At 57.7% G+C, this 22585-nt stretch overlaps 1 protein-coding gene across 1 annotated transcript in view; it reads right to left on the minus strand.

Annotated features, from left to right (window-relative positions):
- The window catches only part of NDUFS2 (NADH:ubiquinone oxidoreductase core subunit S2), a 29955-nt gene extending 10857 nt beyond the window's left edge, over positions 1-19098 (minus strand). The window contains exons 1-12 of the mRNA XM_048828321.2: positions 18943-19098; positions 17202-17308; positions 11988-12178; positions 8151-8271; positions 7105-7217; positions 6133-6207; positions 5079-5156; positions 4111-4196; positions 3122-3241; positions 2474-2603; positions 951-1046; positions 116-199 (exon numbers count right to left, since the gene is read on the minus strand). Coding sequence (XP_048684278.1) covers positions 116-199; positions 951-1046; positions 2474-2603; positions 3122-3241; positions 4111-4196; positions 5079-5156; positions 6133-6207; positions 7105-7217; positions 8151-8271; positions 11988-12178; positions 17202-17308; positions 18943-19028 — 1287 coding nt within the window. The 5' untranslated portion in view covers positions 19029-19098. The remainder of the gene's footprint in view (positions 1-115; positions 200-950; positions 1047-2473; positions 2604-3121; positions 3242-4110; positions 4197-5078; positions 5157-6132; positions 6208-7104; positions 7218-8150; positions 8272-11987; positions 12179-17201; positions 17309-18942) is intronic.
- Positions 19099-22585: the final 3487 nt, after the last annotated feature.

Consider the following 22585-nt stretch of genomic DNA (forward strand, 5'->3'; position numbering starts at 1 on the left):
CCCTAGAGCGAGAACCCCATCCCATCCACCAGACTGTCCCCAAAGCACCCCTAAAGCGAGAACGCCCCCCTTTCCAGACTGCCCCGGCAGCCCCCATCCCCAGGGAATCTCTTACCAGGTGAGTGAAGCCGGGCGCCTTGATCTTGCAGCGGTAGGGGCGGCTGCTGCCGTCGGAGACCAGGTAGACGCCGAACTCGCCCTGCAGGACGGAGTAGGGAGTTGGCAACACAGGCAGAGGCTCTGCAGCCCTCACAGCCAGATGGCCGCGCCAGGCAGAGGTGCCCAAGGTGGGGTGGCATTTGGTGCCCTCCTCCCACAGGGCCTCCCTCTGCACCTGCTGGGTCGGGCGAGGCAAGCCTGTCACAGCTACAGCATGAGAGGGGGGCAGGGGAGCCCACATGGGCACAAGGCAGCTGGCACAAAGGATTCTGGGACACATCTAAACCCAGCAGCTCATCACATAACGAAGCAGAACCAGCGAGTCATGCGGGGCAAAGGGGCAGGAGCCCCATGCCAGAGGGGAGTGTCAGTGAGCTACCGGCACAGCCCCAGGACCCCATCTGCAGCCTATACCCACGGCTGCCCCAGAGACGTTCCTGGGAATCCGACCCGACCCTCCCCGGGGCAGAGGGCACCGATGAAACGTCACCAGTGCAATTGCCAGCCAGTAACACCACACTCCTGCTGTCCTCTAGTGCCAGCCCATTCCCACGGGCAGTGCCAGCAGTGGCCAGCCAGGCTCCCGCTGACTGGCGGGGGCAGCAGCTCTAAGGCACCCCCAGCCGTCTGGACATGGCCGCAGGAGCTCAGACATTTCCCATGGTTTGTGATGCCCCTGTCCCCATAGCCAGGGCTACATGAGGGCACAGCCCAGGGGGCCATGACTCCGCTGCCCTGTGAGGGAGGAGAGAGCCCAGGGCAAAGGGCTGTACACCCCGCCGACAGAGTACCTTGGGGGCTTCGATGGCTGTGTACGTGGCTCCGGGTGGCACCTGGTAGCCCTCTGTGTACAGCTTGAAGTGGTGGATCAGCGACTCCATGGAGGTCTGTGCAGAAGGGAATTCAGAGCGTCAGACAGGTGGCCTGGACCGCCCCAGCCCTCGGCTACAGACACAGCAATACACGGAGAAAACATTTCCACGGGTCCTCGCCCCAGCATGGACACACAGCCCCCAGCAGGAAGGACAGCCGCCCTGGGATGCCACAGCAGGTGGGCAGGCAGCACTGGACAGGCCTGGGACTGGAGCCAGGGCTCTGACACTGACTCATGGCACAACACTAGCCCAGTCACTTTGCTTCTCTGCGACTCGCTTCCTCTCCTCCAGAAACACGGCTGCCGAGATTCCCCAGCCCTGCGAGGGGCACGGATGCTGCCGTGCGTATCACTACTCACTACCCAGCAGCTCTGGGCAGGAAGTGACCAGGAATGCAGTTCCCAGGCCTGGGTGCGGGACAAGCACCGCTCCTTCTCCATCCCCAGGAGCCCAGTCTTTAGTGACAAGGGGTCAGGGCCCCCATCTTGGGTCCCATCCGGGCAAAGACATTTCTTCCCCTGTGGGCGACAGCTCCCCTGACCTGCCCCCATCCCAGAGATGGCAACAGTGTTACCAGGGGCCCCCAACTGAAGGCAGTTTCCATCTGGATTGTGAGTATTGCGGTAGGACGAGAACAGCCCCGTCGCTGCACAGAGCGAGAGGCCCCATGCTGAACACACACAGCAGACTCAGGGTGAAAAAAGGAAGGGCCATTCTCCCCCTTTCGCAGATCGGGAAACTGAGGCAGTCTGAGGGCTAGCGACAGCCCAGATCACACAGGGCAGACCTTGGAGCTGAACCCAGGTCTCCCAGGTTGAGTGCTGGTCACAAGCCCATCGTCCTTCTCATCCTCATCAGTGACTCATATTGTGGCAGCACCTGAGAGCCAAGCCCAGCCCCTGATGTGCCAGGTGCTGGACAACTTCGAATCTGCTAACCAAACAGCCCTTTCATTTGCCTGCTCTCCCAGCACCCACAGGGCTCAGTGCTCCATAGCGAAGCGGGGTCACACTACAGGAACAAAGGGAAACCGGAACCGCCCATGGCCAGCTGCTGCCGGTGGCTTGCAGCCATCTTCACTCACCTAGCCAGAGACCCAGGAAGCTGTCATGCCGTAGGGCTGCTGGCCCACTCCCCTTCCAAAGGAACCCCCCTCAGAGAAAGGCACGAGAGAGCAGCACCAGTGTTCTCCAGCTGGGCTGCAGCCCTGTGCCCCCTCCCATGAGGCCAGCGCTGTGCCCACAGGAAGGAAGTGTCACAGCTGAGCCTAGAAGCCAGGCGTCCTGACTCCTCAGGGCATCCACCCACCCCAAAGGCAGGAGCCCTGCCCCGCAGTCCCCTGCTCTGACACGAGCCCCTCCTCCCCGAGGCTGTCACAGACGTGTGTTCCCTCCCCGAGAGTCGAGGCCCCAGGAGCGGGAGGCCCTGCGTTCCTTTACCTTCATCTCGGATCTCTTGGGAGGAGAGATTTTGGCATCATCCACTTTGATCTCCCCCTCGGGCATCTTGTTGAGAGACTGCAGGATGATGCGGAGTGACTGGCGCATCTCCTCCACCCGGCATAGGTACCTATGGAAATCAGGCTTAGCCCGGGCAATTCCAGCCTGCCGGGGTCCAGGCAGCAGGACTGACTGGAACCCTGGGCACCGCACGGAGGAGGGTGCTTGGTTTGAGCCACACACAGCCTGGCAGGCGACGCCCAGCCCTGCTGGACTCTCGATGGAACGGACGCTCTGGGCCCCATCGGCCTGCAAAGGGAGCTGCTGTCACGTGGCTCAGGCCACAGAGAGACAGCAGAATGGATAGACGCCTCAGGGGGAAAGGAGTGAGGTCCCTGTGCTGCAAGGGCAGCCTCTGGGCATGTCCCTGAGCAATGAGCACCTCCCACGGGACATGGCCCTCCCAGGTTTAGCCCCCACCCGGAGAACTCAGCATGGGACACGGCTCTACCCATGGTCAGCCCCTCATCCCCAGACAGGTCACCACAGCACACGGCCCTCCCTGGGGTCAGTCTCCCCTCCCTGGAGGGCTCACCATGGGACACGGCCCTCCCCAGAGCAAACCACCACCCCACACGTGGAAGGCACCTGTCATAGCAGTCACCCCGTGATCCAATTGGAACGTCAAACTCCACCTGGTCATACACGTCGTAGGGCTGGGTTTTGCGAAGATCCCACTGGATTCCAGAGCCACGGAGCATCACCCCACTGGGAAGGGCAGAGAGGGAAGGGTTAGCCGAGCAGCGGGACCCAGGCTGTGTCTCCACCCCATCCGGGATCCTTGCCTGGCAGTGGCCAGCCCCAGACACGGTGGACGAAAGCGTAACCCTTCCAGGGGGCCATTCCCAAATCCGCCACCCAGAGGAAGTTTCTACTTTAGCCTGGGCACTTGGCATCAGCCTGGCAAGAGCTTCCGACGCTGATTAAGCCCCACCCTGCCAGGCCGCTATTAGCCCATCATTGCTAGGGAAACCGAGGAACAGCGAGGGGTCAGGGGCAGAGTCAGGTACAGATCTCAGGACTCTGCTCGCCTGGGTCTAGTCACTAGGTGGCGCTGCCGGAGGGAAAACCACCAGCAAGGTATACTGCAGCAGGAGTGAGGCATCCACCTCCTTTGTCCCCAGCCAGCTGCCTGGCTCTCTGCACATTGGGGGAGAGGGGTGTGGGGGGGCTCCAACACACTGGGGCCAGGCCTCCTCTCCAGGGGACTCTCCACGACAGGAGCTAGCACCCAAGTGGCCCAGCGGAGCTCCGCCTCGCAGCCTCAGCACAGACGCAGCCCCCTATCACCTCTAGGGGCACCTCTGACACTCCTCATGCTGTACCTACTCCAGGGCACCCGGGGGGAAGCCCGAAGCAGCCCCAACGACCGCTGCCCTCCCAGACCACAGGCATCTCCTCAAGCGCATGCGCTGGGGTCTCTCGCTGCTTTCGACACCATCAACCGTCCACTGACAAACCAGCAAGGCCGGACCATAGGGGAAGGGACAGAGAGCGTACGGACCTCATCGTCCCGGGATGCTCCCACCCCCACTCCAGCCTGCATTACAACACGTTGCCCTGGGCAAGGACCGTACCTAAAACCGTAATTGAGAGCCTCCTCTGCGGTTATGACTCCAATGTCAACCGTGCGATTCTTCCAGATCCGATTGTTAGTGAGCATCTGCCAGGGGACAGGGAGTGAGCACAGGGAAACGCCACCCGGCACTCGTTCCGAACATTCAGCCCGGCTACTCGCAGGCACATGTACGATACAGCACCCAAGCACCTGGAGGCATTTCACCCCACATATATACCCTCCCCATCGCTGGAATGCGGCCAGCTCTGAAGTGGAACACAGCAAGTGTTAACAGACCATGTTCACTTCACACTCTGCACCTCCCTCAATTTCCCCTGCAGTTGGAGATGGGATTCTGCTTTTCCCACTCTTGATAGTGATGTAATCACAGGAGGTTTGACCTCGCCTAGGACACCAGAATCAACACCTTGACTGAGGAAGAGTGCCATAAGGTCGTCAATGACCACAAATTACCTAAGAGATGATCAAGCGGAACAGCCCAGCCGCCAGGTTATAGCACCTCCACACACAGCGGGGCCTGCTAAGTATTTAGCTCTGCCATCAGCCTCCCTGCCCCCAGACACATACAGATTTCCTCCCCCCTGTAAAAGCACACCCCACCCCGTGCTCCCTTTGTAGCTGTATTAGCTGCTCGCTACAAGGAAACCTTGTCTGGACTGACTGAGCAGCGCACTGGGGGCTGGATCAGTCAACACAGATCTGGCAGAGGTTGCAGGGGCCAATCCTATATTGGCCTGACCCAGGGTGGGAGAGGGGATGGAATGCACGAAACCCTTCTCAAACCTTAAGACATGCGGACTCCTGGGGCTGGAGGGGAATTGGGGGGGGGAGGGGGAGAAGAGACACAGAGGATTCCAACGTTCCCAGGTCCCAAGCAGGGGTCCCCTCCCTGGGGAACAGCAGGGGCTGACTGCAGAGAATAATTCCATCCCCAATTCACAAGGCAACTCATCCTGGGAGCCACACCTCTTCCAACTCGTCGATCCGGATGGAGAAGTTCTTGGTGAACTCGTAAATATCATCCATCAGCCCCAAGGGCAGGTCCTGTAGGGGGTTAGCACAGGCAGAATCCGAGTGACACACACAAGTCTGGAGAACTCAGGGGATCTCTCAGCACCTAAGGAGCGGGGGCCCTGGGGCTGCTGCCACAGCCGAGAGGTGCTGACAAGGTCCCAGTCACTCCCTACCTTCCTACCACCCCAGCCCAGAGCCCCACTTCTATTCAAAACCAAAACTGGCCTTCATAAGAGGCCACGTGCCCAGCCAGGCGCAGCCGCTGCCTGGCTCTGGGTATCAAGCCAACCTGGAGGAGGGACAGGGGAACCCGGGGTGGGATCCTGCCTTGGCCTGACCAGCCACAGATCCTATGACACTAGTTTATGGGGAGAGCTGAAGGACCCGACTCCCCCAGCCCGGGGCCATGGGTGTGAAACACTCAGCTGCAAGAGTCTCATTTTGCCATCTTGCCTGAGCACTGAGCATCTCCAGCTGGCTGCCTCACAGTCCCTCCATGGTGGGGTGAGGTGATCCTCCCTCGGGGGCCTCTCTCCCAGGGGGCAGAAGGGGGATGCAGCCCCTCCCTGAGTGGAGCTCCTGGCAGTGGAAAGGGCTGGCAAGAAGCCCTCGTGAGAGGCCAGTGTTGCAGGGCTCTTAGCAGCAGGGACTGGACCGGGACTCAGCAGAGACAGGGCTTCCCTCGAGCCCCAGGCTTTGGGGTGCGACTGCAGGAAGTGCCACTACTGAAGAAAGGGGGAGGCGCTTGGGTGCCCATGCCCAATCCAGCACAAGCTCCTTCTGCGGCTCCGCCCATCCCAGCTCCCCCGAGCAGCTGCAGGCAGGAGGCTGGGAGAGGGCACCATGGTCCACAGACAAGGGCCGGGGGCCATACCCGGACCTCATGCTGTAGCGGCCAATCAGGCTTCCCCACGCTGAGCGCATGGGGTCAGAGGGAGGCGGACGCAGCTCTGTATTGACGGGGCCAGCGAAGCGCTAGAGGAGAGCTGCACGCCACTGGCTGTACCTGGTGCACCCCGCCTGGCCGGACGTAGGCCGCATGCATCCGGGCCCCGGAGACCCGCTCGTAGAACTCAAACATCTGCAGGGGACAGAAAGAGCACTGCTCACCCACATGCCCAGCACCCCGAGCCCACAGGGCACAGAGCATAAGCAAACCAGGTTGGCAGGCCAGACATAAAGTGTGCCCCCCACCCCAGCCCTGGGGTGATCCCAGCCCCGCAGGATGCATCCCACGGAGCACCCCAGAGATACTGTTCCCGGGGGCATGGGGAACAGCCAACGGCTCTCCCTGCCAACGCCCTGGCATGGACTGGTCACACCCTGGAAGGACCCCATTCCAGGGCCTCTTCAGGAACTAGGAAGCACCAGCGTGTTCCACAGAAGGGGGAAAGGAGTCCGTCTCTCCAAGGCTGTCAACTGAGCCCCAGACAGCGCCAAGTAGGGCCAGGCAGCCAGGCAGCAGAGCCGCCCGGGGAAGCACCGTAGTGGAGAAAGACAAAGCAGGATACATGGGGCCTGTGCAATTTACCCCTGGCCTTTGGCACACAGCTGCTTAGCACTGGGCTAGGCTGCAGAATCCTCAGCAATGGCTGAGCTAGCAGCTGATTCATGGGCAGCGCCGTCTGACTCAGGTTGCTGTCAGCACATGCCTTGGGCCAAGGGGGAATTCCTCCCTGGGCCAGTCACCCCACTCCAGATCTGGGGCCTTTGGCTCTGCCTGGAACTGAGCTCCAGGGATCCCCGGTGACACTGGGCACTACCTTCCCTGGCTGGGCCAGGGAAATCTCCTTAGACAGCACTGGCCCATTAGCTGCATTTTGGGGCTAGGCACTGGCTGAGGAGGCATGTGCCGTGGCCCGTTCGCAGAGACAGGATGCTGGAGCAGAGGGGCCACCAACTTGTTGGCTTCTGGCTGCCCTGTCCTTCTCCCATGACGGAGCTGCTGGCTCCAGTTAGAGCCAGCTGTGGGGTTTACCTTCTCTCTTTCCTCGAACATCCAGAAGAAGGGGGTCATGGCCCCGATGTCCAGAGCGTGGGTAGTGAGAGCCATGATGTGATTCAGAAGCCGCGTAATCTCCCCAAAGAGAACTGTGGGGGAGGAGAGGGGGAGAAGAGAGAGCCCCAGTCAGAGAGAGACAGGCAGGCAGAGCAGCATACACCTGACAGACGCAGGGGGAAGGGGCAGGCGGAGCAGCATGTGCCCAACAACACACAGACGGGCAGAGCAGTGTGCACCTCTCTCTCTCTCTCACACACACACACACACACACACAGAGGGGAGGGGGAGACCGGGCAGCGTGCATCCGACACACCCATGCACACGGGGAAGGGGCAGTGCCAGCCGTGGCCTAAACCCTTCGCGGGCCCAGGGCAGATCTGTCTTTAGGAAAGACAGCAGCAGGAGGTAGGTGCCCAATCCATTGCAGCAGGAAGCCTGCCTTTTTTTTTCCCTCCCTCGTGCCCTCTTCTGGCCTAATTCAGAACAGCACCAATGGGCTCTGAGGGGCTGGGCACCGGGTGATGTGGGAGCAGGGGTGCAGTATGAAGGGAAGAATTTCGCCCCAGCTCAGAGGGGAGCCCAGAGGCTTCTCCCCCCCGAACCTGCACTCCCGACGCCCACCAGAGGGAGAGAGAATGCCAGGGAACCCCAGGGCAGTGTTGGGCATGGGACCCCCAGTTGTTAAAATAGCCTCGAGCGTCTTGCTCCCTCAGTGCATTATGGGTGATGAGCTCTGGCCAGAAGCACCAGGGCATAAGCCAGCTACTGACTGAAAGGGGCCTGGCAACTCCTATGCTCCTAGAAAGTGCCCAGCCGGCTACCTGGACAAACAAATGGGCATTGGCCTTGGAGACGCCCTTCAAGGGTGCCAGCTAGAAAGCACAGGACAGGTATGGTAGGGAGGGGCATACGGAGGAGGATTGGGGAGGAGCTGACTGTCTTTGGGACCCGCCTCCACAGAGCCAAGGCAACCAACGTAAGCTCAGGAAGGGGACGCAGGTCAAGAGGAGGGGATCACTCACCTCGGATCCACTGAGCCCTCAGGGGCGGAGTGATGTTTAGCAGCTTCTCCACTGCCAGGGAGTAGGCCTGTTCATTGCACATCATGGACACGTAGTCGAGACGATCAAAATACGGCAAAGCCTGCGGCAGAGAACAGCCTGCAAATGCCTGACCAGCACTCGCTAACCCTGCCCTCGGCAGGACCACCGCCTGCAGACACAGCCTGGCACTGGGAGCACGCCAACCCTCGTGGGGCCAGTTACAAAGCGGGGATCCCTTCACCCACCCCTGAGCAGAGGAACCACACGCAGTGCCACTGCCCAGAGGAGAGGAGGAGCCTAGCAGCCAGCTAGAATTGCAGGGACACTGGGGCCATTCTGGCCTCCCTGAGATGAGATCGGACAACAGCACTTGAGTCAGCACCCCGGCCTCGCAAAATACGCAGAGCGCCACCAGCAGACAGGACTCAATTTCACAGCTCGACGAAAGGCAGCCCGGTGCCTTGGGCACTGCTTCAGCGCTGAGAGGGGAGAGCACCCCCTGTGGACTCACCATCATCAGGGCTAGCAGGGAGTCGTCCACCCAAGGACTGACAAGACCCAACTCCGCTTAGCCACAAGGCCTGGCACAATCAAAGTAACATACATGCAGGCCTGCCACCCTGGGAGCCTGAGAGCAGCCCCACTGTGCACAGGGAGGAGCCCAGCCTAAAGCCTACATCACTGGTCCCCAAACTTTTCCTCTCACATACCCCCTTACGAGTAATAGAATGTATTCGCACCCCGCATTGCCCCAAACCAGGAGCAGACCTGGCGGCCAACAACGGGGCCCAGGAGCTGGGCCGCAGAGCCAGGGCCATAGCTGCAGTCAGGGCTGGAGCAGAGCTAGGGGAAGAGTGGGGCTTGGTGGCACTTCCTTCCTGCCCCCTTGTGGGGGCTGGCGTGGGCCCCACCGTGTACACCCCTGGACATTGTTCCATGTCCCCCTACGGGAGCGCGACCCACAGTTTGAGAACCGCTGGCCTAGACGGTTGGAAATTCTCATGGCACATGTACCCCTCTACATGAACATGTAATTCCTTTGCTGAGATGAGAACCAAAGTACGTGGTTTTGTACCGAGATCAGCATGAGGGGTTGGAGAGCCCCGGTGCAGGTCTCCCTCAGCCTTAATCTCCAAGGCCAAAGCAGCACTGCAGTGAGAAACGCCTGCTCCCCGCAGAAGCCAAACATTTCACAGTCCAAAGGAAGTTACAGTCCAACAAATGACTACAACTCCCAGAAGGCTTTGCTCTCCACATTCTTCAGCTTCCTCCTGTTCACCTACAAGTCAATACCTACAGCGACCTGCCGAGCTTGGAGCAGAGGAAAGTTCCTGCCCCGCCACCGAACCCTGAACTGCCTGCAAGGCCCATATGAACAGCCTTCCAAGGCTGGTGCCTGGAGCTAGGGGGTCAGATCACAGAGCTGAGTCTCCGCAGGGCGTGCACGGACACTGCTCGTACACCTAGGCAGCGGCACTCGGATTGCTGTCACTCGGGCAGGCCGTCGGCATCCCTGGCACAGTACAGCTGGTGGCTGACCCTCTCCTCTGGACCAGGCGACCGCTGCAGGTAAAGCGGGGGAATTGGTGCTGTGGAAGCCACGCAGATTCAGTGCTGCCGACGACTGACCAGGGCTCTGTGGTGTAAAGCAGGAGGAGCTCTGCTAACGTCGATGCACCAGTGAGATCTGAATCCATCCCTCCAGCCCCCAGCTGCTGGCCTAGCCCCTGGACAGAGCTGTACCGAACACGCTCCCTGTGCTTCTAGAACAGTAGCATGCAGAGGAAGAGAACTATCAGATCATCTACACCCCCAGCGTTCTGCCCAGCTCAGCCTCTGGGCAGTCCCCGGGATGCCAGCTGTGCTCAGTCCCCTCCACCTGCTCTTCCAGAGCAGAAGCAGCTCGTCCTTGGCACACGTCACCCTCCTGGTCTCCGCAAAGAACAGAGCAGAGCCTGCCTTAGGGGATCTCCTTTACCACAGGGCTGAATGGTGATTGTCCCTCATGTACAAGCAGGGAAACTGAGACACAGAGGTATGCAGTGACCTGCCCAAGGAGTCAGTGACAGAACCAGGATCCTGACCCTCATATCTTCCTCTAGCCCTCAAACACCCCCTCCATACAGCACTGAGTCAGCATATGAGGACCTGAAAGCGAAACAGAACAGGCTGGCATGAGGGAAGCACCAGCCCACAGCAAACTGAACAGGGAAGCGAAACTTGGCATGTCTCTCCATGGACCGTAGGCACCCCTCTCCCGCCCAGAGCCTGGCACAAACACTGGCTAACGCTGATGAGCTGAACAGCGCCCCCAGAGCAAGTCGCCAGCCCAACAGGCCTTCACCATTCACAACTTTTGCTGTCCACCCCCAGCGGGCTCCCTCCCTGCTCCCACGGAGGGGAGCGCTGCTTCCCCGTTGCTCAGTGCTCACCCTGGTCCTGCCCCCGCTCTGTGGGCAAACTGGCAGCATGTGCCCGCCTGCCTCCCCCGCAATTTACGGGGCACGAATAGGGACTCGCTCACTGGGAATCGCCTGTCTCCGAAGGCCAGCCAGGCATTACACTCTGCGCTGCTACAGCCAGCTTAGGCCGCCAAGGGAGCACATCACTAAGCTGCCTCTGCCTTGGCTGCGTGCCCCGAGTGCGTCCAGAGTGCTCTGGCACCCATAACTCTGCCTGGCTCCCGCCCCATGTTTACTGGGCTGGATTACTTCAAGTGCTGATTCCCCGGGAGCTAAAAAGGTTACATCTGATCTGGACAGTAAATCAAGGGAGCTCCATTTACGAGGCCCTAATGCAAAATCTGGCAGGCCGCTCCATCTTCCCAGCTTCCTCAGAGGCTGCTGACGTCTCTTGTTAAACAAGGCACACACACGTGCGCGCTTTTCATTCTGCTTGTGTCACCCCTTGTTCTTTACTCCAAGGGGCAGGACCTTGTCGTTCCCTACCACCGCCCCACCCACAGCGCCTGAGGGTCCCAAAGTGTTTTACAAATGGGAATCAGAGTCTATGACCCCAGGTCAGATAAGGCAGTACTTCCCCTTACAGAGAGGGCAACGGACTTGCCCCACAGTGAGCAAACTGGGACTGGAACCCAGGATTCCTGGCTGCCGCTCACCGACCCAAACCACTGGACAACACGGTGTCTCTTTAAAGAGAGACGCTCTGCTCCCTGCTGCTTCCCCCTGCCCCCCAAGACATCCCCCAAATACAGACTAGACAGCCATGGGAGTCCAGCCCTGCTGCTGAAAGGGTCAGGTCACTCTGCAGTATGGCAAGGCAGACTGCCTCCAGGGGCCCCCACAGGCCTGCCAGGTGGGGCTAGGTTGGAATGCACTAGGGCAGCTGGGACAGCATTGCTAACTGCAGGGTAGGGCTGTGGGGCAGAAGAGCAGGAAACCTCAAAGCCCTGATTTGGCCCCCGCCTCTTCCTGGGGCAGAGAGAACTTGACACTCACATGCAAGAGGTTAAAGGCCTGAGACAACCCTCCCTTTGGGACATCAGTTGTTTCCAGAATCGCAATCCGGGCTGGCACAGAGGATGGGGCAGACAGGGAGCAAGCACAGGAAGTAGCTGAACCCCTGGGGTCCCGTCATGTAGCCACTTCGGGGAATTCCCAGGGACTAAAGTGGGAGCTGGGCTTGCAGGATTGGGCCCTCGAGGAGCAGCAGGCCTGGGTGCAAAAGCCCTTGGAGCACTGCGGGAGTGCACTAGGCTGAGGGCAACAGGCCGATGGAGCCGAACACAGTGCTGCCCGGGGATTGGGGTGTCCAGGCAGGGACCCAGGGATCACAGCCCCCCACCCTCGTGGTTACCTGGAGATAGGTCTTGTACTCGATGAGTTTCTCTGTGCCACGGTGCAGTAAGCCGATGTGGGGGTCACATTTCTTCACGGTCTCTCCGCTCAGCTCCATGACCAGCCGCAGGACCCCATGGGCGGCTGGGTGCTGGGGCCCGAAGTTCAGCGTCAGGTTGGAGACTTTCTTCTCCGCCGGAGGGTCCTTGTCTGCTCGGGCATGGGGAGAGCAAGAGAGGCCGTGAGATGGCAGAGCACTCCAGGGAGATGCACGGCCCTCCTGCCCCACTGCACTGGAAAGGCTGAGCAGGACAAGACCTCAGGGATGGAAGGGAATTCAGGCCCCAAGGCGCATGCCCCACGGCTGGGCAGCCCTATTCCACCCCTCCCAGCCAGTGCGATTCCCACCACTTCCCTTGCAAAACTGAAGAGTGGAGCCACAGGCCGAGGAGCAGACGTGTCCAGCAGTTCAGCCTTGCAGAGCACTGGGCTTGTCTGTGGGAGTTGCCGCCCCACGCCTGTTGCTCTCCGGCCTCCCTGCTTCTCTCACATTATGCAGGGGGTTCGTTTGCTCTCTAGGCGACCCAAGTGAGTGCACCCCACCATTCGCTGTGCCCAGCGCAAGCTAAAGAGCAGTGAGCACCCCATGAGTCCAGAGGCTGGGAGTGCCCGGCTGTGGTGAGGAGGGAGAGCAGGAGCGAAGGGCGCAAGCTGGCTCTTGGCACAGAAGCTCAGCACTTGCCTTGGAGGGGTCACCCAGGAGGAAGCCTCGTCTGGGCCAAACTGTCCCAAACTTGGTCTCTGTCCAGCAGGGGAGTGGGAGGAAAATCTTGCAGGCGTCTCATGAAAAAAACTGACAACATTTCCCCTCTCTGTACGGGGCTGCTGAAGTGGGAGAATTCCCAACGTGGCCCTTGGGGGCTTTCCCCTTCCAGCTTGAGTCATTTCCCCTTTGCAGATAGCTCGAGAAGAGTCTCTTTAGCTCAGGTTTCTCTTGGACACTCGTGACCCGAAAGTACCGCCCCTTGGAGACGGAGGATAAACTCCGGGGACAATCACAACAGTCAAAGTAACGGAGCTCAATGAGGCCAGTTGGAGTCGCTGTAGCATTCACACATCGTGGAATTTCACCAGCTCGCTGGCAGAGCCCTGACGATGGGTTAAAGGCCCCGGGCAGCCCCACAGTGACTCAGCACAGGGAACCTCATGTACGGGGTTCCCACAACGGCAGGCCTAGAGCTGCTCACCTGGACACACAGCACTAAACCACTGTAACTCCCCCCCACCCCCCAAACACACCTGAAGAGCAGCAAACTGCTAAGGACAACTCCACAGCCACGCAGCTCACCCAGCTCCTCCCCGAATACCCTCCTGCAACGTCTCACTCAGAACGAGCATTTGCCTCTTTCTTCCTTCGGCTGCCAAGACCCGAGCATTCACAGGAGGGGAGTATGTCCCTTAATGCATTCTGCATGGGGAGAGAAATCCCTTCCTGACCCCTGTAGCAGTCAGCTTACACCATGACACACTAGTCAGCTGTCCTTAGACAAATATTATAGGTCATACATTAGGCTGCCTATGATTGATTTTCAATCCATTGGCAGCATGTCTCAGTGACTGGAAAGACAGCAAATGCATTCACAGGTCCGTCTGCCTGCTACTGGGACACTTGGCTTAAAGGGACAGGCCAGCTAAAAATCCCAGTCAGTACTTCACACAAAACGCGTTTTCCGTGTAACTAGCAGCAGCATAAATTACAGCAGTGGTTCCCAAACTGGGGCTCGTAAACCCCTGGGGGTTTGCGAAATATTACAGAGGGTTCTCGGGAAAAAATTTCCTAATGGCGGACAGAGTTGTCGCTAGGGTCCTGGGCAGCACGGGTCCAGCAGCCCAGAGACCCTGCACTTCCAATAGCTAAGCAGATCAAAGCAAACATATCTATCACACTGAGGAGATTTAAACTTCAAGACTCCTTATAAGAAATGGAAAGGAAGGTAGATATTTTTTGCTGTTTTTAAAATTAAATAGGCAGCTCGTATTGTTTTGAAAATTATTATGAAGAACAAGTTTAAGCTTTGTTGTAACGTGCGTTGTTTGCCTGGACTGCTCAAGACCTGAATGCTTATGTAGGGGGAACTCTTTGTGTTGGCTTCTTAAATATCTTCACGCACTTTCATATCTGATACTCCTGGATGAAACCTAGGAGCCTTGTCTTATAACAGGCTTATTCAAAGTGATACAAGCTATGGAAGTGAGATCTTGGAAGAGTGTTGCTGTTTTCATAATGTAATAAAAATACTGTAATGATCATAATTAATAATAAATAGTGTGTAATAAGCATGTCAAAAACAAATTTTATATTTCCAAGATCACTGCTTTTATCATTTATATTCAGATAAAGGAGAAAAACTGTGGAAATATTCCTTTTTTAGGAGGGGGTTCGTGAGACTTGACATTTTAGTGAAAGGGGTTCACAGGATGTTAAAGTTTGGGAACCACTGAATTACAGCAATGGGAAAGCTTCTATCCTGACTTCTTCCCACTGACGCTCTCCCGCCCACTTCCTGCGTTTGGGGTCTTATCTCACACGCAATGCACAAGGGTCGAGATTTCCAGTGCAGCTGAGGTTTCAGAGTAGCAGCCGTGTTAGTCTCTATTCGCAAAAAGAAAAGGAGTACTTGTGGCACCTTAGAGACTAACCAATTTGTTTGAGCATACCCTTCCATGAGCTACAGCTCACTTCATCGGATGTTTTCATAGAATCATAGAATATCAGGGTTGGAAGGGACCCCAGAAGGTCATCTAGTCCAACCCCCTGCTTGAAGCAGGACCAATTCCCAGTTAAATCATCCCAGCCAGGGCTTTGTCAAGCCTGACCTTAAAAACCTCTAAGGAAGGAGATTCTACCACCTCCCTAGGTAACGCATTCCAGTGTTTCACCACCCTCTTAGTGAAAAAGTTTTTCCTAATATCCAATCTAAACCTCCCCCACTGCAACTTGAGACCATTACTCCTCGTTCCGTCATCTGCTACCATTGAGAATAGTCTAGAGCCATCCTCTTTGGAACCCCCTTTCAGGTAGTTGAAAGCAGCTATCAAATCCCCCCTCATTCTTCTCTTCTGCAGGCTAAACAATCCCAGCTCCCTCAGCCTCTCCTCATAACTCATGTGTTCCAGACCCCTAATCATTTTTGTTGCCCTTCGCTGGACTCTCTCCAATTTATCCACATCCTTCTTGAAGTGTGGGGCCCAAAACTGGACACAGTACTCCAGATGAGGCCTCACCAATGTCGAATAGAGGGGAACGATCACGTCCCTCGATCTGCTCGCTATGCCCCTACTTATACATCCCAAAATGCCATTGGCCTTCTTGGCAACAAGGGCACACTGCTGACTCATATCCAGCTTCTCGTCCACTGTCACCCCTAGGTCCTTTTCCGCAGAACTGCTGCCTAGCCATTCGGTCCCTAGTCTGTAGCTTAAAGTTTTATGGACTTTAAGACCAGAAACGACTATTCTGAACTTCTAGCCTAACCCTCATGGCACAAGCCAGAGGATTTCATTCCATGATTCCTGTGTCCAGCCCATATCTTGGGATGGAGCTACGAATCTCTGAAAGAAAATACCTTAAAGACTTCTTCTGACAGAGAATCCACCACACCCCTCAGTACATTGTTCCAGTGGCTACCTGCCCTCACCAATAAAGATTTGTGCCTTATTTGTAGTCTGAATTAGGCTACCTCTACACTAGAAACTTCAAAGCGTTCCCACAGCAGCGCTCTGAAGCGTGAGCATGGTCACGTGCGAGCGCTGGGAGACAGCTCTCCCAGCGCTCCTGGTAATCCACCTCCACAAGGGGAATAGCTCCGAGTGTGGCTCCCAGCACTTGGAGCCTGTCCACACTAGCGCTTTAAAGCGTTCAGACTTGCTGCTGAAAAATCACCCCCCTGAGCCAGCAAGTTAGAGTGCTATAAAATGTAAGTGTAGACGAGCCCTTTAGTCTAGCTTCAGTTTCCAGCCACTGGATCAAATTATGCCTTTTTCTGGCAGACTGAAGAGCCATCTTTTATCAGAAACCTCTTCCCCAGGTAGCTGCCTGTAACTGAGCAAGTGACCCCTTAACCTTCTGTGGATAAACTAAACTTAATCAGACTGACCTTTTTTAAGTCTCTCAGGCAGGTTTGCCAGACAGTGGATCATTCCTGTGGCTCTTTTCTGAAACTCTTCCAATTTGTCAACAGTCTGAAGCACAGGCACCAGTATTACACACAGTATCCAGTAATGGTTGTTCCTCTGCTTATACAGCTAGAGGATCACATAAGTCCTCTTAGCTACTGCATCACACAACTCCTATCCAATTGGTTATCTACCAGGATACGCATACACGCAATGCCCAGCCCAACTAGAGCTGAGCACAATTTTTTTAAACTAAGTTTTCTTTTTGGTTTTGGGGTTTTTTTCTTTGGGGGGGGGGGAGAGAATGCAGCTTCAGGTCAACTGAAACAATTTGTGACTCAAATCAATTTTTTTCCCCCAGCATGGCCAGCAAACCCACACATCAGTTATCCAAGCAGCTCTATTCCTACATCCTATTCAGAGTCACTGCACTCCAGGATACTGCCCCCCATCCTGTCAGCGTGACCTGCAGTCTTTGCTTGTGCTTGGCTGTGTTAAAACATAGGTTTAAATCAGCCCATCTTACATGGCGATCTCTAGCACTCTGTATAAGTGACCTGTCCCCATCATCACTTCATGCACAGAGCATTTGTGTTTGGGTTTCAGATGCAACAAAATGACGTCTCAAATCCAAAATCTTGTTTCCACTAACATTAAAATAAAAGCCATGGGATCATTCCTATAAAAAGGGAGACGCTAATTTAAAAAAAAAAAAATCTTTAAAAAAACCAGACCCAGATCTATTTCTTTAACCAGATCACCTTAAACTAAGGAAGCTCCCTCCATGCTGACCACATTTGTTTTCCCACTATCTCAGGTTGGACAATGTAAGGCAATACGCTCCATGAAGATGCAGGGGTCCATCTACACAGAGCTCACTACAGGATTGGGCCCAAGAAGGCCACTCAGCTGCAAGTCCAGCGATGTCCACGGAGGCGGGACTGCACACCCCAGGGGCAGGTTTGGCTCCAAACTTAAAACATGACAACCACCAATACAAGAGCATCCGCATGATGACAGTGCATTTAAGGGGGCAGGCACCTTCGACAGAACTCACCGTTCCAGGGAGGAGGCACCCACTTCTCAGTCTCCTTGGTGGGGTACATGACCGCACCTGCAAACTGCTGGGCCCACTCGACATCCGGCTGCCACTGCTTTGAGCCTCTGAACACAGAGATAAGGAAAGGGTATCAAACACGGCAAGTTCATTCAACCTGCCTGACTCTAGTCTCAGATTCTGTGGGTTTTAAAGGAGTTGTTGCCAGGCAGATGGGGGAGGAAGGGAGAAGATGGGGATTGAAAGTGAGACTCTGTCTTGGCTGAGTGAGCTTCATCCTTGGGAATGCAGCGGTTTGGCAGCCCGGGAGCCTATTTCGCCATAGTTTGGGGAGCTGCAGTACAAGCTGCCCACACATTGCTCCCCACCAACCGCTCTCAAGTCTGATCAAGGGGGTCTGTCTAAGGATGAGGGGAGTTCAGTCTCCATGGCCCATTCAATCCTTGGTTTTGCTTCTCTGCCAAGGGGTCAGTTAGCATCCACGGGGTGGTGACTTTTGTGCCATGGATAGTCCTGCAGTGGAAGGAAGACAGCCTCTCCACTCATTTCATAAACCATCAAAGTCCAGACTTACACTGGCGAGATTCAAAGAGGTAACCATGCAGAGAAAAGCTTCATGGCTCATTCCCAAGTGCCTGAGCTAGCTAGTCTCCCAGATCAAGTGTCATCAGCAAGGAAGTCTGAGGAAAACCTCAAACATGCCTCAATGCGCAGTATACCCACTCTGTCACAAGGGCATCGCATACAACTGCCCCACAAGCTAGGGGGTTTGTATGACAGCCACCCAGTAGCCACACAGTGACAGGAACCAGTCAGGAGCATGGTAGTTTGTTTCCTGCAGGAGGCAAGTTTGCAGCAGCAGGAGTACCAAAGTGGACAGCCCCACGGCATGCGCAGAGACCTATGGTAAGAACCAAGATCCAAGTACAATGTCCTTACTAGGGGGCTGGAGAACGGGTCCCCATGTTAGGAGCTAGCAAAGCCCAGGGGGAGGGGATGGGTCCCCAGGGAGAGCAGGGTCTCCAGGGAGGGAATGGCAATGCCCAGGAGGGTCCGGGGAGGGGGCAAGGGAAGGGTCCCTGGAGGAAGAGGAAGATCTCAAGAGAACAGGAGGCAGGGGAGAGGTGCCAAAGAGGCAGAGGAGGATTCCCTGGGGAGGGCAGCGGGAGATCCCAGGGAAGGTGGGGTCCCCACCAGGGGAGATGACAATGTCCAGAGGATCCTGGGGGTGCAGAACATGGGGGAGGGGTTCCAAGGGAGAGGCAGGAGGCAGAGGAGGGATCCCCGAGGAATGGGTCATGGGGGCAGGCAAGGGGAAGTCCCAGGGGAGAGATCTGGAGGGTGGGGTGCAGGAGGCAGGGAAGGGGTCCCGAGGGAAGGGGGGCTGCCGTGGGGGGGGGTGTTTGGAAATGCCCAGAAAGGTCCGGCGTGGGGGAGAAGGCAGGGGAGGGGTTCCCGGTGGGGAAGGGGGCAGGGTCCCTGGGGAGAGGGAAAGGATCACGAAGGGGGCAGAAGGGGAGATCCCAGGAGAGGGAGGAGAAGTCGGCGGGGGGAAGGCAGGCGAAGTCCTGGGGGGACGGTCGCGGGGGGGCAGACGAAGTCCCCCGGGGGGGACGGGGGGGGCAGGCGAAGTCCCCCGGGGGGGAGGCGGGGGTGCAGGCGAAGTCCCCCGGGGGGAGGGTCGCGGGGGATCCGGAGAGGGGGGATCGAGGGTGCGGGCAGGCTCCGGGCTGGGTCTCACCTGCTCGGCGCTGCCCCCAGCCGGAGCCCCGGGAGCCATGACCCTGAAGGTGCCCGCAGCCTCCGCAGAGCCCTGAGCGCCGCCATCTTCCCAGCGGCGCCGCGGCGAGCCGGGACAGAAGTACACGGCCGCCCTCTGCAGCTTCAACCCGGTAGGAAAGGCTGGCGGTGAGCCGCCATATTTAGTGAGGGCAAAGAAGGCGTCTTCGAAATAGCCAGAAAACCGGGCCGACGCCGCCACCCCCTACAGCGCAGCTGGGCGCCATGTTTATTACGGGCAACATCCGGGACACCAGCTCGAGTCTTTCTCCGTTGTGGGTGCCTCCATCTTTCCTATGGGTAATATCCGGGAGACTGGCCTGGCTTCACTGCCCATAGAACCCGCCATGCGGAGTGAGGGTGGGACACCATCTTTACTTTGGGCACTGGCAGCCTCCCAGCTGGGTCTCCCTCCCAGTGGAGCGGCCTGAAGAGCCGCAGGAGCCATGCTGGATATGGGCATCCTGGGAGTGATGGGGGACCTGGCCTGGCTCTATGATCAGTGCACCATGGGGGCCTTTCCTGGGGCTGGCCCCCAGGGCAGGGCCTGGGCAGCCACAGGCTGGGCCCAGCCCCCGAGTGTGGCTCCCCCAGAGCTGGGTGCTCAGTGGGAGGTGGATTTTGGGTCCCCTCCCATTGCCCCCCATAGCTCCCTGCCCCTCCTTCTGCAGAGCCCCCAGCCCCGCATCCTCCTCTCAGCCCTGCCCCCTCCCGTCCAAGCTGCCTGCAGCCCTGAGTCACGGGGCAGCTGGTGCCAGGGATTCTGGGACACGTCCGTTCAAAGGCCCAATGGCACATGGCTATGCAGAACCAGAGCGCCATGGAGCTGGGCTTGGAGCTCAGTGCAGCGCTGGGCCCGCGGAGCGGGAGGAGCAGGACCAGGGGCTCCTGCCTAGTGGGATTCCCAGGGATCCTTGTCAGCTGGTTCCTGCTGACTCCAGCTGGCAGCACCGACAGAGACCAGCAAAGGATCCCAGACTTTACTGAGCCTTCTGCTAAGCTGGGAAGTGCCAGTTCAGCTCATGGCTCAACCCCCTTTGTCTGTCCTTGTGTAGATTATCTACAGCAATTACAGCAACTGCGCTGCTGCTGCCCTTGGGCACTGGGATGGGGCTGCGGAGAGCTGGCAGTGCAGGGGGACACAGGGTCAAGATGCTGCCCTTGGGGTGAAACCCACCACACTAAGCATCTGGGAGGAGGAGATTTAGTCAGCTGCCTGGAGAGCCCTGAATGGGACGTCAAAGGGCTGGAACCAGCTGTGACACCAACTGCAGATGTTCGGGAGACTGGCAACAAGATGAGGCCCCCGCACCACTCAGACCTTATTGGAGAAGGGCTCTGCTCTGACCCTGCTTTCAACAGTGGGAGCAGCGCAGGCAGCCTCTGAGACACCACACGGGGCAACAGCCAGGACCCCGAGCTTGTGCTCTTCTGAGGGTCAGCGAGGATGCCCGGGAGCCAGAGCTGCTGGGGGATTGTCCTGGAGGAAAAGCACTGAATCAGCCCTGGAGAGGGCACACGGAGCAGCCATCCCAGCCGTTCTCCTGGCAGGTAGGGAGGCAGCCGCAGGGTGAGGAGATGGGCTGAGCATGGAGAGAGGGGCTGAGTGTGGAGTGAGCTCAAGGCCTTCGGAAAGGAAAAAGTTCCTTCAGTTGGGTTCTTCAATCAGCCACTGGGAACTCACTGCTGCAGGAACCAATGGCCACAAGGGGGCTCCTGGAGCAGGTCTTCAGGCTGAGTCTGACATGACTCCAGCACCTAACCTTTGTCTTTACCCAGCTACGTGCGCCCAGCGCCTGTCCTGCAGCCTTCTATATCGGGCGCCTGGCTCCTGCCCTGCAGCTTTTAACCCTGGGCACCCAACGCCTGCCTGGCAGCCTTTTATCCTGGGCGCATGGCTTGGAGGAGGTGCTTGGGGAACTGCTTTGTGAAGAGCTGTGTGATGGCGGGTGGTGCACGGGGCTGTGTGTAGATTGTGTCAGTGTGCGCGATGGGGGTTGTGCGCGGCGTGCACATCTGCAGGCACAAGGCTGTGTATAGATTGTGTCAGTGTGTATCCGTTTGTGGTGGGGGCTGTATGTGCTGGGAGGTTGTGGCACGTATGTCTGACTCTGCAGTAGCGTGTAGCGGGGTCATTGGGCTGTATTGCGGTGGGGTGCTGGGGATGCTGCTTGTGTTGCTGGGGAGGCTGCGGTGAGTCAGTGGAAATCTTTACTCCCATCCTTAGCCACCGGTGCCAGACAGGCCCTCTGCCCTCCCCCTCTGGGCTGCAGTTTCATCCCTTGCAGACATTCCTAACGAGGCTGGGGGGAGGGGATGGGGCCTGGGCTGTGGTTTGTGGGACTCTGTTCACTCTTCAAGTGCTGACATCCCATGTGCAGCTGGGACAGACACCGCACCGGCCAGCATCCTCAGCCCGCTGCCCTCCTGGCCACAGCGCTGGCTCTCCAGCTGGGGTCTCACTGACAGGGGCTGGCTCCCCGTTCGTTCGGGAGGAGCAGAGATAGCCAGGGGACAGGCTGGTCTTTGCTGCCTGGCTTTCCTGTAGGATGCGGGAAGGGCTGGCGCACGGGGGCCCTGGTCAGCCAATCCCACAGGCAGCCTCAAGTGACCCAGCCAGGAGAGGAAGCTGCTGCCTCTGCCTTTTCCTTCCTTGCACATCCTCTGTGGCTGCCGCTCAATTTAGCACCAGTGACAGGGCCCTGTAGGGAGCCTCTGTTTACCCACAAATACGATAGGGTGGCCGGCTGCCACTGGGCCCAATGCCCATGATCTGGGGCAGCCTTTACACCTGGGCAAAGTAAGAGGCAAATGCCGCCAGCTGGGGATTCCCCACTCACGCTGGGAGCCTTGCACCCAAGTCAAGCCCACTGTGCTCTGGTCCTGATGGCAAGCGACCTGCAACCGGGGCAGAAGGGGACGTGAGTTGCCATGGACCCTTGCTGAGACCGCAAGCAAGGGGGCCGCTGCTTGGCCAGGACTGAGGCTGGCCCCTGTGTTTCGCAGCATCTGAGAATAGTGCAGCCCTGTCACCGCTGGGCTGGGCAGCACTGGGGCTACAGCCCCAGCACGGAAAGGTGCCATCAGGTCCCTGTCTGATTGCTGTGCCTTAGAGGGAGTGTTCTGCAGAACACCTGAGGGGCCTGCTCACCCTTTAACCATGCCACTGGGCCGCATCTGAGCTCACACCATGATTGGTGGCCCCAGAGGATTGATGCCCTCAAAAGAGGCTGATGCAGGAGGAGGCACGGACTCCTGGTAATGGTGTTTTAGAAATAATCTGGAAAGCTCCAAGAGGAAGCAACCATTGGGTCCAGCCCTACTCTCTAGCTGGAAGCTGTGTTAGCTACTGGCTACAGAATTCCTGGGGCTGGGAACAAGTGTTCTCCAGTGTATTGAGAGGAGGACTGACAGTCAGGCCTCCTGGGCACTATACTGGCTCTGTCATTGACTTGCTGTATGGTCTTGGCCCAGCCACTTCCATGTTCTGTGCCTCAGTTTGCCCACCTGTGAAATCAGGGCAGAAGCCCAAACCACCCCGCTTCCAGCCCGTGGTCATGTGGGTTTGGTCAGTTTGACCCAGCTTGGACTTGGCTGTAGGTTTG

Source organism: Caretta caretta, chromosome 24 (genome assembly GCF_965140235.1).
Source record: "Caretta caretta isolate rCarCar2 chromosome 24, rCarCar1.hap1, whole genome shotgun sequence".
NCBI classification, from domain to species: Eukaryota; Metazoa; Chordata; order Testudines; family Cheloniidae; genus Caretta; species Caretta caretta.